Source organism: Anopheles marshallii, chromosome 3 (assembly GCF_943734725.1).
Source record: "Anopheles marshallii chromosome 3, idAnoMarsDA_429_01, whole genome shotgun sequence".
Taxonomy (NCBI): domain Eukaryota; kingdom Metazoa; phylum Arthropoda; class Insecta; order Diptera; family Culicidae; genus Anopheles; species Anopheles marshallii.
In genome coordinates, this window is record NC_071327.1 from 57769716 (window position 1) to 57792514 (window position 22799).

Below are 22799 nucleotides of genomic sequence, written 5' to 3' on the forward strand. Positions count from 1 at the left end.
CATCGTTCTAGCAACGATGTACGCAGAGCGACAGATACGCGATTCGATGCTGTACCCACCGTGAGAGGAACAGTGTTCAGACCCCTTTAGCCCTGTGCGGAGCACGATCATCACACAAAAGCTAGTACCACCCCTAGTAGGTGAGATGCGATTCCTGCCCTTGCATCCTTTCCTTCATTTCCTTCATTGCAATCGATGCAGATGCACCACCACCGTCGCCAATGCACGCACATCTGTTACCCATGAAAAGATGATCAATTTCTCATTTTTGCCGGCTGATTGGAAGAGACGGTCCAGCATGTTTCACTGCGAAACTATCCGGCAAAGGACGACACCACCACCATCGATTTCAAACCCAACCAACCAACGGGGTGGGAAGGGCCCGGAAAATCGTCGTGTCAATGTGGGCGTGCAGGGTTGCAAGGACACAACTGGTAGCGGTGCATGTGCGGCGAAGCATGTGCTGGTATAGTTGTGCCGCTCCGCTTTATGTGACACCAGCCCAACCACCGCCGATCAACCACATTCGCAGCGTGAGGAATTGCTCTATGGCGAACGGTTCCACCGTACGGCCAATGATGGATGAGTCTACCTATGAGGCCATATATGCCACGCGTTTTGCAAAGTTTTCCGAACCAATTCTTCTATCCCGACCGCATCACCTCGCACCGAAGCCTATAATGGAGTTAAGGACATTGGTTGGCCTTGAAGAGGGTTCGGTCTATGGTATGTCGTGCGATCATTAATTTTCATTTCAAACCATTAATTGGCAGCATCGCTTATTTTCCGTTAAATTATTCCAACAAACAGATACCACGCCTGGGGAGGAAGGCAACAAAACGTGAAATTGCTGACCAGAAATCACTGATGATTGGATCGTTCAATTTGATTTAACAAAGAATTCTAACAACATTTTACTTCCCCTACGATGACCGCAACTACATACAACAAAAAAAACATTCTAAATCTGTTCTAATAGTTAGGAATAAAATCCCAATTAAACACAATTAATTTTAATCAAAAAAAGGATTTAGAAACATCGTAGAAACATACAACAATTTCGGTCCAACACAGTTTAATTGTATCTTCCTTCTGCTTGCTTGCAGGTAACTTGAACCTCCAGAATCATTTCCCATCCACATCCGAAATGAGCAATAGGAAATGGTAGCAAACCACTAGTCAACGATCATAACTCGCTACCTTTTTCACCCTTTTTACCACCATCCGACAATCTAACTGTCCTGACCACATGGCCACAAATGGTGACCCAAACCCACACCGAAACAAGAGGAAATACATCTCTAAATATTAGCGTCCACGTGCGGAAAGGTGCGTTCCATGCGACAGGTGTCTACTCTTAACATATTAAATGGAATTATGAACTGCTCACCAGCGGACACAAGCGTGCCACAACAGAAACCCGCCCAAGAAAAAGGGGAAACTCCACCTAAAGAGCGACAAAACAACGTTGTGATGAAGTTTCTGAGCCGTTTCGGACAGTGCTATACACATTTGCAGTTCTTCATTACCCACCGTACCAGATCACGCCGGATAACGTTTTGCTGGTCCTTAAACCTATCTTTACCTCCCTTTTTCATATCAGACACTCGTTTCTAACGTTTCCCTACAATCGCGATCGTCATTTTCCATTCGCCATCTGTGTACGTCTGCTTTTTCAGCACGGAAAGGCTCACAACCCACTCAACAACCCTCGTCCGTTGCATCATCGTTACGTTGTGACGCGTCGGTACCAATGTGCGACGAGATCGTCCGAAGCAAAATCTTCGATAGTAGTGCGGTTGCTGAAAACCTGGGGAACCCGCCACCGGTCCAAAACTGAATACAAATGAAAGCGCCAACCAACGATGAAGGACGCTTTCAAAGGATGATCACCCCAGGGACTTGGGCGCCCGTGTCGGCTAATCAATACTGAGGACAAATTTCATCCCGAATGTCACGCTTATCGAAGCAAAAAGGTTTTTTTTTCTGTTCCTTTCCAATTGATCAAATTTACGAGCCATTATGCACATTAGTACGGGAGCTGTTCCGATCATTAACTTTCACTAATAAAGTACATTAACGAGCGATAAATTACGATACTGCACCGCTGGTGTTTTCTGGATCCTTCTGATGCCATTGAAAACATATGATCGATACAAAATTGTGCTGAAGAAGACATTATTACAAACAAATCCATAGTTTTGTTTTTAAACATAACGATCGTTTCAAAACATTAATTTCAAAACAGAAATGAACTTCATTTCCCCGAAGCTTTCAAATGCTATAAAACCTGCGAGATATAAGCCTGCGTTGCACTTTCCTCACGGTAGCCGCAAAGCTTGCGACATAGCGCTCGATCGTAAGGAGCAAATAAACAACACATAAAAATGGAAATGATCAACCACACCCGCCGGTTTCGGTGAAAAGCAACACAATAACAAAAAGAAAACCCCCCCCAAATAACTTCTTTACCACATGACTAAGCAGCCGGGAACCGCAGGTCCGAAAGTGCACGCGACGGAATGCACATTCACTTCGCCGTTCATTAGAAAAGCCTGGGCCCCACCGGTGCCCGCGGTCAGGATGGAATAAAATTCCCATCTTTTACGATGGCCGTTTTTATGTTTGTAATTCCACCATTATACACACATAATTTTCGGACAATTTTACCCCACCCATTCCATCCCCATCGCCATCGTGGGTCGGAGGATTGCGTTTCTTCTTTTTTTATACAATTGGAAATTACTGTTTCTGTGCTTGCGCTTTCCTTGGCTCCTTCCAACATCTCCCCACTCCCCCTCGCCAGTCGGGATATCTTGTGTACCTTTCGGTGTGTGCGCATTTTCCCTTTTTTCCACCCCCCCATTATACTATAGCGAGCGTGCACCCGTCCCACGTTAAGCCATGCATGCATGTGACGGAATGCATTTTACAGATCCCTTCCCGGTTGCATTAATGATACCCCGAGACGCAGAAGGAGAAAAACGGCATTTTTAATTTTATTATTCAAAATAAATTAAAGCCAATAATTGGATACTCGATCGAGTTTTGTGGATGAAAGGGAGCAGAGGGTGGATGGGGTTGGTGGAAACTTCGGTACGAAACAGCAGCCCAGCGGTGGTATTCCTCAAAAATCCAACATAAAACCATTAAATCCATCAACAGATGGTGAATACGCTCGAAAGTACGAGTTTTATAAACTAATAAAAGTGTTTAGTGAGTGTTTTTTTATTCCTTAATGGGGATTGAATTTTTCGTAAAACGTTCGTTATTTTTATTGTTTAAAAACTTTTAACAAACAAAGAATAGAATTGAGTTGTTGAGCGCGACTTTTCAGCGATTGTGATTGTGGAAACAGGAAGTCAAAATGATGATATATTTCTATCAACACCTTAGATATAAATGTTACAGGGACTTGAGGCTCCTCGAAACTGTCATCAAGTGAGGGCGAGACAATTGGTAAAGGAAATGTAGGATCGTATAGATCAAGCCGTCGATGAACTCTCTATCTTACAACGATTTAGACTCGTTAGGTACCGGTGCGTTGGTCAAGTCATTAGAATGACACCAGACAATCAGCGCCCGTAAAGTCTGTTTAGGTTATCCACTTCCCCAGGGGACACGTGGCAGGCCCGAATTGGAGTGAAGCGGCTGAGGTTAGTGCTTTTCCCCTGCAAGCACGATTTTGGGGGTTGGAGCTGGCTGAAAAGCAATTATACAGCCGGATACATAAATAGGTGAGTAAGTATGTAAAAATCATACCATTGAAATAATGTTCGGCTGTGAACACATCCAACGAATGTACCTCACCACACACCAGTTTGTTGTGTTAGGGACATCTGCCGCACGGTGGCCGCAGGACAAGAAAGATTGGCCGAATTTCATAACGTCAAGATTGACAACCATGGGAGCTGAATATACTGTGTATTTTATACTTTTGGCATCCAGTACTTGTTGGACTTTCGAGTGACATTTTCGTGAAAGTCCTTCCGAACCCAGTAAAAGAATTGCAACAAATAATCTTCTGCAGTCGTCTGCAGGACATAAAGCTTTATTAAGAACAATTCCAAGATCTTTGATATATTTAGTGCTCTTTTCTGATGATGCCACTGATGGTGTAATCGTGTAATATGATTCCAACCAGCTCTAGTGGGTGTGATAACGCGAAACTTTCTCATCGTTTTTGATAGTCGATATTACCGAAGTGATAGAAGTCTCTTTGGGGCAACTGTTGCTGTAGTTAGAAGTCAACATAATTCCCTACTGTCGCATATGATTGTACGTCGTCTGCAACCCTTCGGTACTTTCCAGCTAGTAATACGTATGATCGTCGACGAATAGTATGAAGAGTCACACACCAGACGATCTAACAAAAAAAAAAGTGGATAGACAAACTCAGAAACCCCGCGCCAAACCTCGGGGTACTTCAGTTCGTACTGTAATTATCATTAAAATAATCGTAATATAATGAAGCTCTGATTTACAGTGACCGGGCCAGCACAGTTCAATTGTGTAATAGCGCGCACAGTACGTTCCGGAAAACGGGAAGACAGGGAAAAAACAGGATATTAACCCCACCATCACACACACACACGTTAGCACATTATCACACAGTATGGTTGGCCGCTGGTCCCGGGGACGTAACGGGTTAAGGGGTCACGTAAAACAGGATTTCGTCGCCGTACGCTCCTAGGGCCAATTGCAATTAAGAGCCGCGCGTATGATTTACAACGCGCCAAAAAGGGTTCTCCGCAAGGAGGGCACTCGGTTGCGGACTTGAGGACCTTCGTCTGCCGGCATGGATCCCGTACTGGGTGCGGGAAATCTAACTCCAGATAAATTCGATTATAATTGTTCCCTTTCTTCGCAGCCCAGAAAGGAAGGATGAAGCGAAGAAAAAAAAAACCAGTCCCGAATCATACACAGAGCGTGCACCGGATGGTTTCGATCGTACAGGACCTTTGTCAGCTGGTTGCCTGCTGCTTGTCTCGGCAGATACTTCTGAAGGACCAATGGGAGGGGAAAAAACCCCCTTCGACCGTGGGCAGTCTCTGCAGGCAATTGACGGCAAAATAGGAGGACCCTCTATTCTTTTTTTTTTTGTTGTTGCAGTCGCGTCCACAGCCACCGGAATCGGGAGGAACTGGGAATAGTGAAACCAGTTCGCAAGGCGCTCATCCAGAGAAGCAAGAAGCATGCAAACACACACGCTTCTTTCCCATTCTTTATACATACGCATTTCGCAAGGATTTGCACAGTTCGAAACATCGTGCATGTTCCCAGATACAGCAGAGACAAAAGCAGGCACAACACTGCGAAAACCGACCGGGCCCGAATTTCACTCTTACCGCTTCCTTCCCTGTTTTCCACGGACCCTAAGCTAAAAGGATACATCGTACATGTGTGTGTACGTGCGATTGGTGCGACAAAACACATCCTGTCGGTTCGGTTGGCTGCGATATGCTGCTGCGGGCCCAGCAGAAGGGGACTACGGGGACCCGAAGGGAAGGCGGGACAGGGTGAAAAACGTGTTCACCCCTTTTTCGCATGCACTTTTCGCTGCATCTGAGCGAGCCGGTCCTCACAGCTGGGAGACATCCGACGTAACCGGGGTGGTAAGGTGCGGTTTGCGCAATGGAGGAGCTATTTTGCATCTATCTCAGTGTCGTCGGTCTCCCCGCCTCCCCACCGTCCGCGCGTGTCTGGTAGGCCTGTCTGTCTCGCTCCCGTTACTCCTCCTCCCTCCCTCCTCCTTCTCCACCACAGACTATGCCCGGTCACGTTCATTAGCGCCCCGAAAGGGAAAAGAACCCGGAGTGTCACTGTGACATCGCCGACGGTTGTGCGTATGTGTACGTCGGTTCGGGGGTTCGGGTGGGAAAAGTGCCGTCGGAGTGCCGCGACCGGCAAAAAGGGGAAGGAAGGGAACCACATTTCGAGTAACCTGGCGCATACACGGCGGCATACATACAACAACAGCAAAAAAAAGGCAATGAAACGCCAGACACATTGAAGTAGGTCGGGAACTCGTCGAAAGCGACCATCGTCCGTCGACCTCGTCTGGTTTCGCAGTTTCGCCTTTTTCTCTCTCTCTCTCTCTCACACACACACACACACTCTTTCCTTCATTTTCACTCGCTCGCAATTCGGTGCCGGGGGAATCGGCCACATTGGTGTCTCCCCCGTGCAGTAAGTCCATCGTCTTGCCACACCCTGCCTTCCACGCTCGATGCCTCCTGGCCCTTCGCATCCCTTTCCACAACAGATCCAGCCAGCCACATCTTGCTGGAGATTGTGTGAGAAGTTTCCTTCGGACGGACTAGAAAGCGGACTCATGGTTGCATTTTCCTTATCTGCCTTCCCTCCACACGGTAACCATTCGTTTGCCGTGCACCGTCGTACATGCCACAACAATTCGCCACCGTTACATTGTTGCGAACGGACGAAACGTGCGTCGAAAGGTGCATACATAAAACTGCCACGACAATTGCCGCGTGCATGATGATGACCCGTCGCGTGGAAGAAACGTTGGAAAATAATTCATTGTTTTTTTTTCATCCAAATGGGCTTTTGTTCCGCATGCTAAAAATACAAAACAAAAACATTGTTTTTATTCAAATTATTGCATATAGTGCACACATTAAATGAAGCACAACATTTAACAAGCCTAAACAGAGCACATTTGGCGCTCCTGCTGTTTTGATCGGCTCACTTTTCCTTTTCACACGCATTACGAACCGGCTCTTCGTAGGCTATCCTTGCCGCCATGAATGCCAAGAAGATGGATGAGAAATGCACGGACACACACACACACACAGAGCATAATATACCGAAAATAGATTGCAAAACAAATGCGAAAAAATTAACGTTTAAAGCGCGCTGCTCGTGTCTAGACGATCGCGGTGTGCTAAAATTATGTTCGAATTTGTGCGTTTTGTATGCCACAAACACGGTCCCACATACATGGCGCAACCACTGCACACGGGCAGACAGACAGGAGGTAAAAAAAAAACGGAGCGATGTAGTGGAGGAAAGAACGCAGAAAGAAGGGAGAAGAAAAGTCCGTCTCGTCGGTAACAAAAAGTGTTAAGCTAAAAATATAAATATAACAAAAACAAGATCAACACTTCGCAAAACAAAAAATAAATAAATTTAAAAAAAAAAGCTGAACAGTAAGCCTTCAAACGGCAAACCACAGACTAACATCAACACCCCCAGCCCTAAGCGCGACCGGCTTAATTTACGCGAATCCGTTGGCGCGCGGGAAAAGGCGCGCGAACGTGGCCGAACTGCGCCGCCACAGTTCGAAATGGGGAGGAGGAAAATTGACGAACGATCGAAGTTGCAGCTATTGAGACGCGTTGCTAAGAACCTGCGCGTACCGCGTAATCAATAATGGTCCAAACGGTACATACACGATACGTTTTTGTAGTACGTAGTGCATCTTTGTGGCACAGTGAACCACTTTTTAGTTTTAGTTAGCTTGTTATTCGCTGGTGGTTTGAATGTTCAATATTTATGTAAAGTATTATGCAGTTTGATAACACGTTTGTCCGCTACCATTGTTAATTACGTATTTAAACTATTTGCCAAATATCAAACCTATACTTTGTAACAACTCATATGCGATAGGAACGTAATTCAACAACTGCCCGCGTAAAACCCACAAGAAACAATCGTGCTACCCTCCGCCAGGTGGCGCTCTTGTACAAGATCTCAATTTGCTTGGTTGATGTCGGTCGCGACAAAAACTGCACCCCACTGTGACACGATGGCACAGAAGAAGAGATACGACAAAGTGAAGTTGCAAAAATTCAATCCGTCGTACGGTCGAATTATAATTATATATGTATACATATATCGCCCGTCCATTCTCGCAGTGGCGCATTGCTGGCGCAAAATGCATCTTGAAGGAACTACACTCGGTACGGGGTTGCACATATGCACACAATCAAACACGCCCGTACACACACACACACACATACAGCTGGACACGTGTGAGGTACTCGTATGCCCATCGCACACCGTCTAGACACGCTCGTCTTCTTCGGTCGCGGCAAATTGAGAATCGCTTCCGGTCTGTGCCGAAGGTCTGCACCGTCACATTCGCCAATTCTGCCCTCCTTTCCTCCACGATGGCGTACTCCACCCTATTACGAGTGGGTCCCCGTCGTTCCCTGCAGGTCCTTCACGTTGGAGTGGGGTGAGGGAAGAACTTCAACCCGTATCCTATCCCGTACTTCGTATCCTACTGATCACACGAAGCACCCGCCGCTATGATGCTAAGAATATGTCTCTTTTATCCATAACGGTTTGGATCTGTATGGCAAATGCAATTGCGCTTCTACTTAATTGCTTGCCGAGTGTGTCGTTGGATGGGTTTACCCGGTCTTTGCACGATGCCGTCTAGCGCGCATCTTATTGACGGGCAGCGTCTTTAAATGCTTTCGTGTTGAGGTAGTCTGTACCGTTTGCCAAAAGGCCGATGTTGCGGTTTCTGGTTCGTGGATATTATACGCAGCAGACCACTGGCGGCAACATTGTAGTTGAGCGACGTTATTGCACTTTTTGCTCCTGTACACTCGGCTGTGTATGTGGTGACATGAGACAGTGACAAGATTTTTTTACTAGCTGCTTGCTTCTCAATAATGCCATCGTTTAAATTATACAGGAGTTCAGAAAGCAGTCTAAAGAAAAACGTGATTTTTTTAGCTGAAATGTAATTAAAAATTATTACTGCTGGCAATGCGCGACTGTACAACACGATCAATCTGGTTTTGCATCTGCTTATGTCCAGCTATGGATAATTCCAATTGCAACATTAAAGGCGAGAATAATGTATTCGAATGTAAAAGATAGGTACGAAGAGATTGTTCCAAAAAAGGAGAAATTGCACAACAAACTTATCGCTAATTATAGAAATTGCGAATTGTAACATAATAAATCCTGAAACTTAAACATTTGTCAATGGGTAAAAAAAATTGCTTACCTTGCATGTTTTTCCTTTGCAGTAGCGATCTTCTTCAGGGAACTAACCGGATCTCTTTCGTCGACCAAGTCGCCGAAGTTGGGAGCTGAAAAATAAATTTACAAAAAAACGTAACATTTTATTGACCACAATTTGCTGAAATATATCGTGTGTGGTGGTGAATTCAAAATAAACAATCCCGTGTCTTGGCTATATTCACCATTTACATCACCGAATGAATTTGAAGCGAATTCAGTTTCGCTTCATCATGCACAGCAGCGCTACCATGCATTCCGACGGCTTTTGACGGAAGCTCACTGTACCGACGCACAAATCCAACAGATGTCGCTTTGTGTTACAAAATGTCAATCGAGTAAAGAATTCGATAAGTTTGATCAAACAGGAGCATACTTTGCTTCCTGATTTTAATCACATTCTGTTTAACTTGAAGTGGTTCCTTCAAACAAAATAAAATATAAATGATATCGATACAAATCACAACCTGCACAACTGTTCACCAAGCAAACATAAACACTCTCGTAAGCAACGTTCGACCAACGTCCATTGAGAAACAATGGTGTGTTCAAACAACAAGAATTTCTCCACACACTTACACAACGCGTAGACAGCGTACAGTACTCTAAAAACAGCTCTTTTAGCTGGATTAAAAACCTTCAAGGCGTTCGTACGCAAAGTTTCTAACGGTTCTTCGGAAGAAACTTTCGGCTATGCAACATCGAACACCGGCCACCACCAAACAGAAGCAGCCCGATGGTGCATACAACCTGCCGGCATTCAATAACCTACACCTACCATTGGCCGTGTCTTGAATGGTTGTACCCATCACAGTGACGAGTGTTTCCCTTGCTTTACGCGCACTGTGTACATTCGGTACGGTTTTAAAACCACTCCTATCTCTCTTATCATTCCACACCCGGTAGCTGACGGTGGAAGTGGCCTTACGCTGCTTATTTCTTCCCGTTGTGTGCCGTGCCATCGTACCAGCACTAGCTTTTTGCGTACGGCTCGACGGCCCTCTGATTTCGACTGTTTCCGTGCACAGGTTTGCAAACTAATCAGTTACTGTTTGGCATTTGTTTTTCGTTCGTCTGTGCTTCGGAAATGATTACAAATCGTCGTTTGTTCGGTAGCCAAAAAATCATATCGATATCATGCTTGTGTTCCATTCCACGGGTGACTCGATGTAAAAACCCTTGGTGCCGAAGTTCATGTAGGATGATGATTTGCGCGCCAAGCGTAGTTGTGCCAGCCTTTGTTACGTATCCGATTTACGTTCAATCAAACAACAAAAGCACTCTCGTTTCCCGCTTTGGAATCCCCAAACACATCACAATATCCCCTTCCTATCGGACTCGGTGCATTTCTTACTTACTGAAAAACATTTTCTCTGCCTCGTCACGTAAACGTTCTGCTTGCCGGCGAGATTTGATAGAATTTTAACGGTGCTCGGTGTTGCAGGATACGGCGATGATTGACCACACCGTTGGTGCATCCAAGCAAAACACACCACGGACAGACTGTTCGCAATTTTTCCCCCAAGCCGGTTCACGCCGAAGGCTTCACGACCAAAGCCACACCAGATGATAAGCACAACTGTTCGGTTTGTTGCGGGTTTTGTTTCACCACTAAATTTACGCACGGATATTGAGTGACACTGTACACACAAACTGCGACTACCGTGGAGGGAATCGTGTTGGTACAACACCACCTATGTTCACGCACACAATCACTCTTTATGAACGCGGAAGGATCAAAAGGATTTGGGATCTGTTCGAACGCGAACGCGTGCAGGATGCATCGATTGCGACGTACTTTCTTTTCTCGCCGCCAAAAACACTACGGAGTTCGGCTAGCACAAAATACCTAAAATTGAAAAGAAATGCATTGATTATTGGGATTTGCCACAGGGCCGGCCGGAAGAAGCGATCCGATATTTCGAACGGACGGCGAAATGTCAAATGATGATTGCTGGCAGCGCAAAATCGTTTCATTGTTTGCATAGTGTTCTTGGATCTAGATTCATTTACGCCGGTTCGGAGTAAAAAGCAACTATGGAGACCTGTCATTTGCTTGGGATGCCTTCGTCAACGGTCCACGACGAAGATACGTAGACCCCGGTGGGGGGATGGAAGTGGACACACTCGGTGAAGGTAGATAGGATGCCATATCTGTGATAACGCGACAAATTTAAGCTCACTCGCCAAGCAGATAAGATCGTAACAACGGCGTCACACGCAACGAGCGGCGATACTGCTGCTGCTAGAAAGAATCACTCGTTCGCTGCTTTCGTACGTCGTGCTTTAATGTTTCTTTGTTTCTTTACCGTCTCTGCACGCACTGCCAAAGCAAAATGGCTATCACAAAACGGTAGAGAATTGTGTGTGCATTCGCGTTCCACCGCGCGCGCACACACACACACACCTCTCTCCTTTCTTCTCGGGGTAGCTCGCTCGTGCAGCGCTACGCATTGATTTCACAATGCAGGTACGGGGCTTTCGTGCGTGCGTGCGTCCAAGCAGCATTAGGGAAAAAAATAACCATGGAAAGTAGGGGAAATAACACGGCACACCAAAACACCCGCTCCTACTACGCATTCCGTCCTCCACACACACGCACTCGCTCGAGGGCTTCAGATCCACCGTTCTCTCTTCCTCGTGTGTGTGGCGACACACGATTACGTGCACCGCGAACTGTTTTGTTTATTTGTCGCACCCTTCTCTGCGGCAGGTCACTGCACCGTTGCGACAACGGGCACACGCACAAAATGTACACGGAAGTGCAAATGCAACAGCAAAAGCGCGTAATTTTACCTCACATCCAAAAAACGAGATGCGTATCTTTTCTTCTCGTTTTAAAGGGGCACACACAAACACACGCTCGGGAATTGTTTTTTGACAGCTGTGGCAGGCAACCCGCACAGTATGCAACACATTTTTCACCGGGGCTGCAGTTTCCACACTACCGCGGCGTCGTGCAGGTTTTCTCACTTTTCCAATTTAGGAGCAGCTTTTCCCTGCTTTATTATCGATTGTTCATGATGATACAAAAACAACCATACTGTTTTATGATTTTCTTTAATCTATTATTTGTAGCGGAATGTTGTTTCTTTTGTAGGCTCTAGATATTCAGATATCTTCGATGTGCATAATTTCATTGCTGTGAGAAGAACTTGCTCAAAATAATGCTTTTTACATATTTTATATTGGTTTCAATTATTTGCCTAATTCGAATTACATTTTGTTTCGATGCCAAATGGTTTACATATTTTTCCCATTTAGAAATAGAAAATTAAATTCAAACGCTAGGAACTGACAAAACCCGTACTTTTGAGTGTTGAAGCGTTTGTTAAGCGTTGGTTTCATTGTTGACGTTCCAACTGTCACCCTGGTAGTCTTCTTCTGCTTCACGCGTTCTCAAACAATGCAGCTAGTGCTGGTACTGTTGGGGAAAAGATAATTTACAAGTTTAAAGTGCGTGTCCAATGATCAAAGCATACATAACTTACAAGTGAAAATCATTGTGCATTGGTGGGTGATACAGTAAGGTCGAAAATCGAACCACAATGACGCAGTATTTACCACCGAACTTGCTTGCTCTGTTCGCACCCCGCGACCCAATTCCGTACCTACCGCCTCCTGACAAGCTGCCCCATGAAAAAAAATCACAGGGCTACCTGGGGGTTGGAAGCTTTCTGGAATGTTTTGAGGTAAGTTCGAGGCCGTCGCGTAATACAAGGCAATACATTTTAATCGAATGTTAATCGGTAATGCTCCACGCTGGCTCACAGGATCCAAAGGATACGCCACCACCGACGCGGGTGGAAACGCGCGAGGAGCGATTAGAAAGGCGTCGAAGGGAACGTGCCGAACAGGTAGCCTACAAGCTCGAAAGAGAGATAGCCACTTGGGATCCGAACCAGCTACTGGAAGCGACAGAGGATCCGTTCAAAACGCTGTTCGTTGCACGGATTGTAAGTGTCGCCAGCTCTGAAACAAATCCTCCTTTTGCCGTATGATTAAATTTGCCTTTCCTGCTTTTAGAACTATGACACCTCGGAATCAAAATTGCGACGAGAGTTTGAAATATACGGTAATATAAAGAAGATTATTCTGATCAACGACAAGGAAACGGGCAAACCGCGTGGATACGCATTTATTGAGTATGAACATGAACGAGACATGCATGGTAAGTACCGTGGGAGAACGATTTAAGGTGGTTTCCGTGAAACTACTAGTACTGCTGGAATCGCACCAGTTTGGTATCCATCCATCCAAAACGACCTCCCCCGTTTTAGCATACCAGCTTGGTGTGTAAATAATCACTGTAATGATCGTAAACCGCAAGTTTGTATGAGTTTCATACGCGGCTAAACGACCCAATTCGTCCGCCTTGATTTTAGCAACAGCCTTTGACTGTTTCTTTTCTCCGCGTTGGTTAGTAGAACAACTATGTCTAGTTTAAGTGTATGATGTAGACACCGATAACAAGACTTTCCTAGAAGTGATTGCGACTCTATTAACATCGTATGGTCTCTGGTACGTCCGGGATGTAGCGGGAACAAACAACGTAAGAGGTTTAATCAATTTGGCTTTGAGTTATCGTTTTATATTGTAGATTTCGCTCTGCGGAAATTACAACTAGCAACACACAAGCACACACGTACTCTGTTAAAGAAGGTATACGTTTTGGTAGGTTTGTATGCGTAGGCATTCGGTTACAATTTGGTAAGAGAAGGTCTAAACTTATACCCGGTCGGTCGCTATATTGTTTCCTGAAGAAGAACCAAAAAAAAAATCAAACATTTCCATCCATACAGCAGCAGAAAACGAAAGTAGTATCTACAATTGCGGAGTGTTGGAACTCTACGGGGTCAACCCAGGGTGAGTGATACATAAAATTTAACGCTGATGTGCTCAAACTCAGCGAAACTCCTTTGTGTATTGCCCTAGGGCAATATTTCTTTGCATTCCCGTCAATGAACTTTCTGTGAACCAATAAGTGCTCCAGTAAAAGGGAGGGCGGGAATTGGTGATGTGTTGGTACAAATGATCAATATTCCATCGAAAATATGGTAAATAGTAGGTCCGTAAATACACACTTCCTATCGCAAAAACTGAACCCGGAACGGAAACGCTTCGTTGCCAGCCGTATGTAAGTATTCGCAAACGGTACTCCATGGGTAAGCTGATTGTGATAATGGTAATATTGATGGTAAAGCGCCTGTTGTAAGTTACATGCAACATGAATCGTAAGTCCTTAATTGAGTACTGTAAATTCATTGATATTGTGTCATTGGAGGTACGGGTGTCCTGGCCGAGGTTGTGGTTGCTGCTGCTGTTATGGTTAATGACAATATGATGGTTAGTATGTTGCCGATACCGGAGGAGTTACGATCAATGATGGTAATAGCAAATAGGTAAAAACAAAAACATATTGATGTACGAAATACACATACGAACACACACAAGTACACATAACCGAAAGGCAACGGTTATGTTGCTAGGGTCACCGTACCAGCACCTTTTCGACCGCGCATCCCCGGTGGTTAGTAGGTACACCACGCGGTTGTGTTGTTGAATTATCAGAAAAATGCGGCGGTACAGTAACGTCCGTGTCGTCGTTGTCCCAACACATGTTCCAACGCAGCGCGTGGACGTAGGAAGGGATATTAAGTCTAATTTTTTTTGTTTCTCTGCGCATTGGCAACCTTTTTCCCTTACGTAAGTATGGTGTGCGCATCGCAGGTAAACGGTAACGAAACGACAAACGATGTGTTAAGGTACGAATCCTGGTGTAGAAATGTGGGTCCTCGGGTATTCGGAAGAGGTGTGCAAAATCAACACTTTAGTGTCGACTGGCGAGCCAAATAGCGTTCTGAATCGTTAGTGCGCTTTTCTTTGCTAATAATTTATCATTGAGGAAAGTTTTCATTCCCCGGGTAGGTATCAACCAAACGATCTCTCGCGTAAAGCAATAGTGATTGTTTTATCGTTTAGTCAGGACTATCTTATCGGCGAGGCCAATAACATATCCTTCCATTCTAATATTTATACTCTCAACTCCACCTAAACTTCTTATCCTATGTGTTGTGCGTTGAAGCAGCTCAAAATGATCGGTAATGTTAAACGATTGGTATATCCGTTCCGGTACGTTGTGTTATAGATTGAAAGCCCCATATAAGGCATAAACAAATCGACAGGGTGGTAAAGTGTAGTTGCGGAACTCTCATGCCATTTTCCTTTACACATTTCGCATCGTGTGTCGTGCCACCGGTGGGTCCCGGCCGGCGAATGATTGGCGCGACCCATGAGCCACGTGCTCTCAACCGCTTTTTGTACTATTTTCTTTTTCTTTTGACTCTCTTTTTCCTGCCCTGTCGCGCAATGTCACTGTGTATCCCTCTACCTCGTGCGTGGCACAATGATCTGAATGTGTATGATGTGTGTGAATGCTTCCGCTCTGCGCACCTTTATCGACGGGCCATCACGCTTATCGGCTGATGCGGACGATGAACTTTACAGCGGCCTACAAGCATGCGGATGGTAAGAAAATAGACGGTAAGCGCGTCCTGGTGGACGTGGAACGGGCCCGAACAGTGAAGGGATGGCTTCCGAGACGGTTAGGTGGTGGATTGGGTGGTACGCGACGTGGCGGACCGGACGTTAACATCAAGCACTCTGGTCGGGAGGACAACGAACGTGAGAGGGAGCGCTATCGGCTCGAGCGAGAACGTGAGGATCGTGATCGTCGGGAACGAGATCGACCCGATAATCGTAAGTGTGCCTGATTTACTAGAACACTATGGAAAGCAGTAGCTTACACAAATTTCACTATTCTTTCGCAGGATTCGATCGCCGGAGGTCTCGTTCTCGTGATCGTGACCGTCGTCACCGTAGCCGGTCAAAGGATCGCAACAGGCGGAGGCGCAGTCGTGAGCGTGAGATGGATGATCGCGGCGAACGTTGGGATAAGGATCGGGAACGCGAACGTGATCGCAGCAGGGATCGGGATAAGGACCGTAAGCGCAAACGTAGCCGCTCACGGGATCGCGATCGGGCAGAGAAAAATCGCCATAAGCGTAGTGATCGCGATCGGGGCGAGCGGGAACGAATGGATCGTGGTGGTGGCTCCGGTAACGGTGGTGCTGAACGTAAGGAACGAAAACCAGACTTCCGCGAGGGTGAAATCAAGATTAAGGAGGAGCCAATCGATGGTAAGTAACGTAGTGTGGAATTGAAAAATTAGAATGGCAGAATTTGCAACAGTTAGATCCGTGGTAGTTCTTTTCAAATTCCAAAGTCCTAGTGCGTTGATCTCAGTGAATATGTTGCTAGAGTAGTGTTCACGCTTACGCGAAATTCCAGGGCTATCAGTTGTGAAGCTGTTAACTGTTTGGTAGTATCTAAATTTCGTACATATTTTGTCAGCCTTTTTATTTATCTCAATATTATTCAGTAGCTTACCTGTGTTGCTGATTTTCACTTATGTTTTTTTTTATTGTTCCTGCAGATTATCCCGACTATAGTGCCCAGTACTCTCAGTACCAGTCGCAGGTTAAGTATGAAGATGGGGAGGAAGAGAAATATCGTCCCCACGAGCACGAACCTCCACATCTTAGATCGGACAATGGACGCAGCTATGTTACCAATAATGGTGACGATGACGATGCGGACTATGATGATGGACAGGGCTACTAAATGAAGGCAGAGAAGACTGACTAGCGGTTTCCCCTGTCGAAGAAAATAGAGCAAACGGCAAACAAACATAGCAATGGTAATAATCCACCTGCAAAAACGCTCTTCGAATTCATCTTTCCTTTGCAAGATGATTTTGTGTGCAGTTTTTTTTTGTTAGGTAAAACATTTTTAGCTCTTAAATGTTCTCCTCTATTGACTCTATATTCGTTCGTCAAGATTAAGCACAATGCAAACAGTGCTACACATTGTGCCCTATTCGGTTGTTGCATTAATTTTGGTTTGGTACTATAAACGAATATTGCGGAAACCCAATTGATAATATATTGTGCTAAATATATCGCGTCGCTTCTTTCTTCCTTTCCATCTGGAAAAAAGGTTGATAATAACAACGCTTGATTGGAATCAATCTAACCATAATCCGATTGATCAAACTTTTCAGACCTGTCTATTATCAGAATTGATAATAGTTTATGTGTTCTGTATCACATCATAAAATATTGAACATGTAAAATATGTCTTGGTTTATAACGTATTCATTGAAAAGCGTCAGATTTTAACTCTTTCATACGAGTTTTTTAACAGCTAGTGCTGAAACCTGCCTGGTATCCTTTTTTTCTGCTAGGAATTGGAATGGAATTTGTAACAGTTACTACGAAAACAGCAATTCTACTAATTTCAAAGGTTTGTGTGCATGACAGTTGTCTAACTTAGGTGAAGAATTTTGGTGATACACATGGTGAGGCACTGTGTATCCGCCGGATACAGTAACATCTAGTAACTGTAACAATTTCATCTTTAATTTGCACCACACCAAACTCCTATGTTGACCACTCGGCAGCAGACGTCACTTTAAAGTGCAGCAGAGACTAAAGATGAAGATCAAGGACATGGTGATCTCTTCGGTATTAGTTTTTCTATCGCCATCCAAATTGAATAATTTATTACGTATGGTCAGAACACTCTTCCAATAATAAAAAAGGCAAGGCAAGTAGTTTTAAAAATAACCCTGAATAGCCCTGAATGAGCAGATTTAAATTTTTGTATTTTTAACCCGATGTAACATTGTCAATGTTTACATCAGCAATAAGAATGAATATACACGTTCTGAATATTGTACACATGCACGCACATGCACACGAAAGAATATGAAATACGTTTTCTATCTGGTGCTGTTGATTTGTAAATTCGCAACCATTACGTCGTCACACTGAATCTAAATTATAAAAAAAAAATCTTTCAATTCTTTGGCTTAGGCCAAAAGCGAACAGCGGTTAAGATATATGTTTATTTGTAAATTAATAACTTCATCGATCAAAATTAATGCAAGGACCAAATATGCATACTTTCAACGCGCGATACACATGGGTACGATCGTTTGTGGTCTAACTATCGCTTAATAAAAGCGCCTTTTTATTGAAATCGGTCTTATGCGCTATGAAATCGCATACTTGTAATGAACACAATATCGCCGATAATGCGGACATCGATTGGAAGAGATAATTTCCCTAACTAAGGTTTGACGTGTAAGTGGGCATCGTTCGAATGTGAAAGAGCATTTAAATGGTAAGGTAACATGAGTATGTAACTGTTGGGTCATACGAAATTTACGGTACACACTTATTCTCTACAATATCTACTCAATGACTCAACGAGTACTGTCCATTATGCATCCGCGGAATGGAACGTCACGCCCAAGTTTTCTGTAGCACTGTGTTTTCATAGGTAAATAAAGCTAGCAATTAATACAGCATCTTTCGAACGGCTACGCTCGAGGCATACTGGAGGAAACTTGGAAAGAAAACAACCGGATGGAAATACAGGGCAAGCAGTTAGGTAAGGTTAAATATGTTTCAGCTACATATCGAACCACAACAAAACACCGGACACGATCACTTGAATTGTTTCAACATCATTTATTCTATCACTAAAAACAGGGCAAGAAGATGTTAAAGAATATCTGCAAGTGCGTAAAGCGAACACGAACGTTACGCCTACTAAAGCGACCGTTTTGCGGTGCGGTAACAATTATAATACTGACTAAACACATCGATTCGGAAGAGCCATTCACCATGTGGTAGTTCATTCGATGAGTTTCTCCTGTGAAAGGAATTTTAGCAACGTGGAATGTTCACTATGCTCCCGCTTATTGTTTTCCGGCTGTGATAACGTTGGTGCCTGTGCAGCTGATGCACCTTCCTTCGTTGTGCTGGAAGCATCCTTTCCCTTGGGATCCTGCGCCAGATCGTTGTCCGGTGCTCCTGCGTTTAACAAAGGATTCCTTTCATGCTGTTCGGGTTGGGGTGATGTTTCTTGTGGCTTTTGCTCCTCCGTACTGTGATGTGGGGTTGTGCGACTCGTACGTGTTAGTACTTTCATCAGCAGTGCATCCGAACTGTTACGGTGCTCTAGCACCTTCTTACGCTGCGGATGCTGCGGAATTGAGCCTTCCACCTGCTGGTCGGTTCGTTGCTCGTGCAGCTTCATGATGTCTTCGAACATTTCCGCCGACTGTGATTCGGAACGCTCGCGCCCCTGTCCGAACGGATACTGACGCTGAAGATCGTAACCCAGAAAGCCGTCGGAACCGCGACGTAACCGACGGCTTGGTTCCTGAAATTCTTCCCCGAACGATGGTCGCAGCACGTTGTGTTTGGAGAACCAGCTGCCAACGTCCTCGATGCTTTCCTTTCGCCGCCCGTACGACGCACTATGTGCCGGTGGTTTTACGGTCGTCCGATCACTAGGCTTCAGCTCATCGACCCCAACAGTGGACAGCATTGTGCTGGAACCGTCCGATTCTGTACCGAACCAATCGCTCATGTATTCAATGCTATCGCGACGCCGTCCGCCACCGTGCTTAAGGCCATGCTCAATCTTCGGCAGTTCACCGACAATTTCTGATTTCTCTATCTTCTCAAACTCCGGATCGAAACAGTCGTCCAGGTCGGACGAGGAGCGGCTGGAACCGACTAGTTTGATCGTGACATTTTCCAACTGCTTATCACCGTCGGAACTCGTCTGGGACATCTTCTCCAACAGCTTGGACACATTCGGATTGGTAGGGTTTGGTTCGTTCAATTCTGCGCTGAGTGCGTCTTCAAGGAACGTTTGGAACTGTTCGATGATGTTTTCTTTGTTGTCGGTAGCGCTGTAAACGCAGTCTAGCACATTCACTACGTCGTGGTGCGGTAGTATTTGGCTGGATTCGATGAACGATCCTAGACAGAACTTTCGCAAGCTGCTATCTTCCACGTCGTCTATAAGAAATGAGCCCACCGTTGTGGGTGCCGCAGATTCACTGAGCACAACCTTTTCTGGTCCAGCTCGTTCTGGCCCTGTAGACGCTTCCGAGTGCTTGCGTGTCGGTACTTCCGGTGGAGCAAGCTGTGCAGCAGAGTCAGACGTTACTACGGTCGTGCCACCGATCGTAAAGCTGGGACCGTTTGGATGGTTCGTAGCAGGTGTCGACGACTGGCAAACCGGGGCTTCGTTTGATTTCCACGAAATTTTGCGCGTTGTTAGCTTGGACTTTGGTTTGACCAGCTCATCGGCACGGGTGGAATGATGCGCGTAATCCTCCGGCGTGAAACGTTCGACGCTGATGCGTGTGCGCTGCAAGTCAACGGCCGAGAATGATCCGGAGCTGGAACTTTTCGTCAGAACTGGACGCTGCGCGGTATCCGGACGAGGTGACGGTTCTTTGGCAAGATTCTCGGTAGCCGGCATAGATATGATGCGCTTCAGCATCCGGGGCGTATGTGCCTTCCGATCTTCGTCATCTTTCGGCGGTTGAAGTGATGTCGCTGCTGTGGTGAACTGTGTCTCCGAGAGACTCTTCTGGAACCGAGGTGGTTCGGGGGGTGCCGTTTCGCGTTGTTTCGCCTTTTGTTTGGTTCGAACCGGTCGCACGACGCTGCTCTGCTCACCATCCGATCCTCCCGACGACGGATCCACGTCGATCGGTTTGTAACGGGAGAAATCACGGCTTGGTTTACGAGGCGCATGTTCTATAGAGGCCTCCGTGCGAATAACATACCCCGCCGATGCGTCCCGTTCGTGGGCTTGAAGCTTACCGTGCAGGTGATCGTGATCGTCGCAGATGTGTTTGCTTTTACGGCGCTTCGGTACGATAAGTGGCTCCTCGACCGGTTGCATACCTTCGTACCGTACGCTGTCGTTGTAGTCTTCCAGCATGGCCATCAGAAATTCAGCCCGCCGACCGATCTGGTTATCCCGCGAAACCGTGCGATCGATGTATTTCATCAAGTCTTCCCCTTCCGTCTTATCCGGGCTTGGCGAGCCGCTGGATTCGCGCGCCTCCGACTGTGCCGCCATCTTCGGACGCACCTCCGACGCTGCCGTGTCCTTACACTCGACAAATGTTTCTATCTTATCCACATCATCCCGCACCAGGCTCGGATTCGATTTATCCTTTTTCGCCCTCTTTTGCTCATCCCGGGACGTCTCCTGGTCGGGCGACAGCGAATCGGCCAACCGTTCGCCAAAGAATTTGTCCGACTTCCGATTACCCACACGCGGTATCTGCGAGGTGGAGGGTGTTTTTTCCAGTTCGGCCGTGGTAGGAACTTTGGAGAAATCGCTGAACGCATCGTTGCTCGCATCGATCTCGAAACAGGACGTTTGGCGTGCGGGAAGCGCTGCTACATCCGGCCGTGGTGGTGGCACACTGGCGGGCCGTGTAACGGACGGAATGTCACACGAGTGACGGCGACTTTCACGGCCGAAGACGTCCTGAAACCCGTTCTTCACCTTTAGCGCTTCATCCGACCGATAGCGGCCGTCCAGGGTGGCGCCCCGCTTTTTGCGCGGTGGTGCAACCGGCGGTGTATCGATAACCTTTTGCTGACGGCCGGTACCATCCGGTACGTACAAGCCGACACTCTGCCATCCCGTGGCCGTGGTAGTTTTCTTTGACGCATCAACCCTGCAAAGTGATGTAACGATGAGCAAACAGCAGCGTCAGCGAGAGTGAATGTGCCACTTGATACTTACGCGCTGCGTGAAAAGTATGTCTTACGCATCGGCTGTGTTTTCCCCTTGCCAAGTCCGTTCGGGCAGATCACGCTGCTGAAATTGCTGAACGCATTTCCACTGCTGGTTGCCGAGCCTGTCCGAGGCTCTTTACACAGCGCGTTACCCATCTGGAGGAATGGAATAAAACAGGCGCCGTGAGCGCGTGTGAGTTAAGCTGTTGTCACAAACACACATCACGAAGGATCGGAACGATCGACATGAAATGAAATGATGCAGTTGACCTAACGCACTCTTTTAACGTTGGTCCGCGTGAAGGTGGAGAAGGTAGCTTTATTCACGACGGTCAGAAGTTCAAGTTTAATCAAGCAATGTACGGCTTCGCTGAAGTTGAGGAGATTCACGTTGGTGTGCGTTTGTTGTGCTCCGCAACCGGGGACCGTCCATTTACGGCAACTTGTTATTAGTCATAGTCGAATAATGGTGCCCGTGTTTGATGCCATGCTACGAAACGGAATGGTGGGAACGATCTCTTCTAAATATGAGTACAACCCCATCGTTTTACCATGCTGCGCTTAGAAATTGGAACCGAAAATGGTTACCACCACATGGGCGGTGTTGTTCAAATCGAAAATAGTAAAACAGTAGTGAGCTGCATTCATTCAAAGTGCTTTCGAAGCAACGAAAAAAGGTTGAAGAATTGATGATCTCATTCATTTCCATTCATTTTCCATTTTAATAACAGTTATCGTGCAGCAAGCTTTTTCCTTTTGCTATTAGTAATGTGCCCAATGATTCAGTATGTGTGAATGATTTAAATCTTTCTAGGGAGTGAGCGAACTCAAATCACCAAGAAGAGTTTTCATAAATGCTTTTGCAATTTAACTCATTCACAGGGTATTAAACCATTGAAAACAAATAAGATTCAACTCTTCACGGCGGCCCCCAACTCGCGATGTAAATCATGAGTGAACTCTTGTGTGAGTCAACTCTGTAGTTCAGATACACTCTCTGGTTCCCTCTGGCATACGGAGAAGGTTAAAGCGGCGCTTGTCGGGCCCATTTCGGGCATAATTCACACACTGTTTCCTACTAAATAGTTTTTTTTCGGGGCCCTCGTC

At 45.9% G+C, this 22799-nt stretch overlaps 2 protein-coding genes across 2 annotated transcripts; one reads left to right on the forward strand and one right to left on the reverse strand.

The window, feature by feature from the left end:
* The first annotated feature begins 12551 nt into the window (after positions 1–12551).
* On the forward strand, positions 12552–16686 carry LOC128710793 (U1 small nuclear ribonucleoprotein 70 kDa). The gene is made up of 6 exons (XM_053805646.1): positions 12552–12695; positions 12777–12959; positions 13030–13174; positions 15511–15762; positions 15834–16202; positions 16499–16686. Exons 1-6 carry the CDS (start codon positions 12552–12554, stop codon positions 16684–16686), a joined length of 1281 nt encoding a protein of 426 aa, XP_053661621.1.
* Positions 16687–18765: 2079 nt separating this feature from the next.
* Positions 18766–21848, reverse strand: LOC128714955 (uncharacterized). The gene is made up of 2 exons (XM_053809837.1): positions 21700–21848; positions 18766–21631 (listed from the first exon to the last, which is right to left on the reverse strand). The coding sequence occupies exons 1-2, from the start codon at positions 21846–21848 to the stop codon at positions 18766–18768; spliced, it is 3015 nt and encodes a 1004-aa protein (XP_053665812.1).
* Positions 21849–22799: the final 951 nt, after the last annotated feature.

Coding starts and splice junctions, on each gene's coding strand:
- LOC128714955 (XM_053809837.1), bottom strand. CDS start 21,848: ATGGGTAACGCGCTGTGTAAAGAGCCTCGGACAGGCTCGGCAACCAGC. Junction 21,632..21,699: donor ACATACTTTTCACGCAGCGC/GTAAGTATCAAG, acceptor ATCACTTTGCAG/GGTTGATGCGTCAAAGAAAA.
- LOC128710793 (XM_053805646.1), top strand. CDS start 12,552: ATGACGCAGTATTTACCACCGAACTTGCTTGCTCTGTTCGCACCCCGC. Junction 12,960..13,029: donor CGCTGTTCGTTGCACGGATT/GTAAGTGTCGCC, acceptor TCCTGCTTTTAG/AACTATGACACCTCGGAATC. Junction 16,203..16,498: donor TAAGGAGGAGCCAATCGATG/GTAAGTAACGTA, acceptor TTGTTCCTGCAG/ATTATCCCGACTATAGTGCC.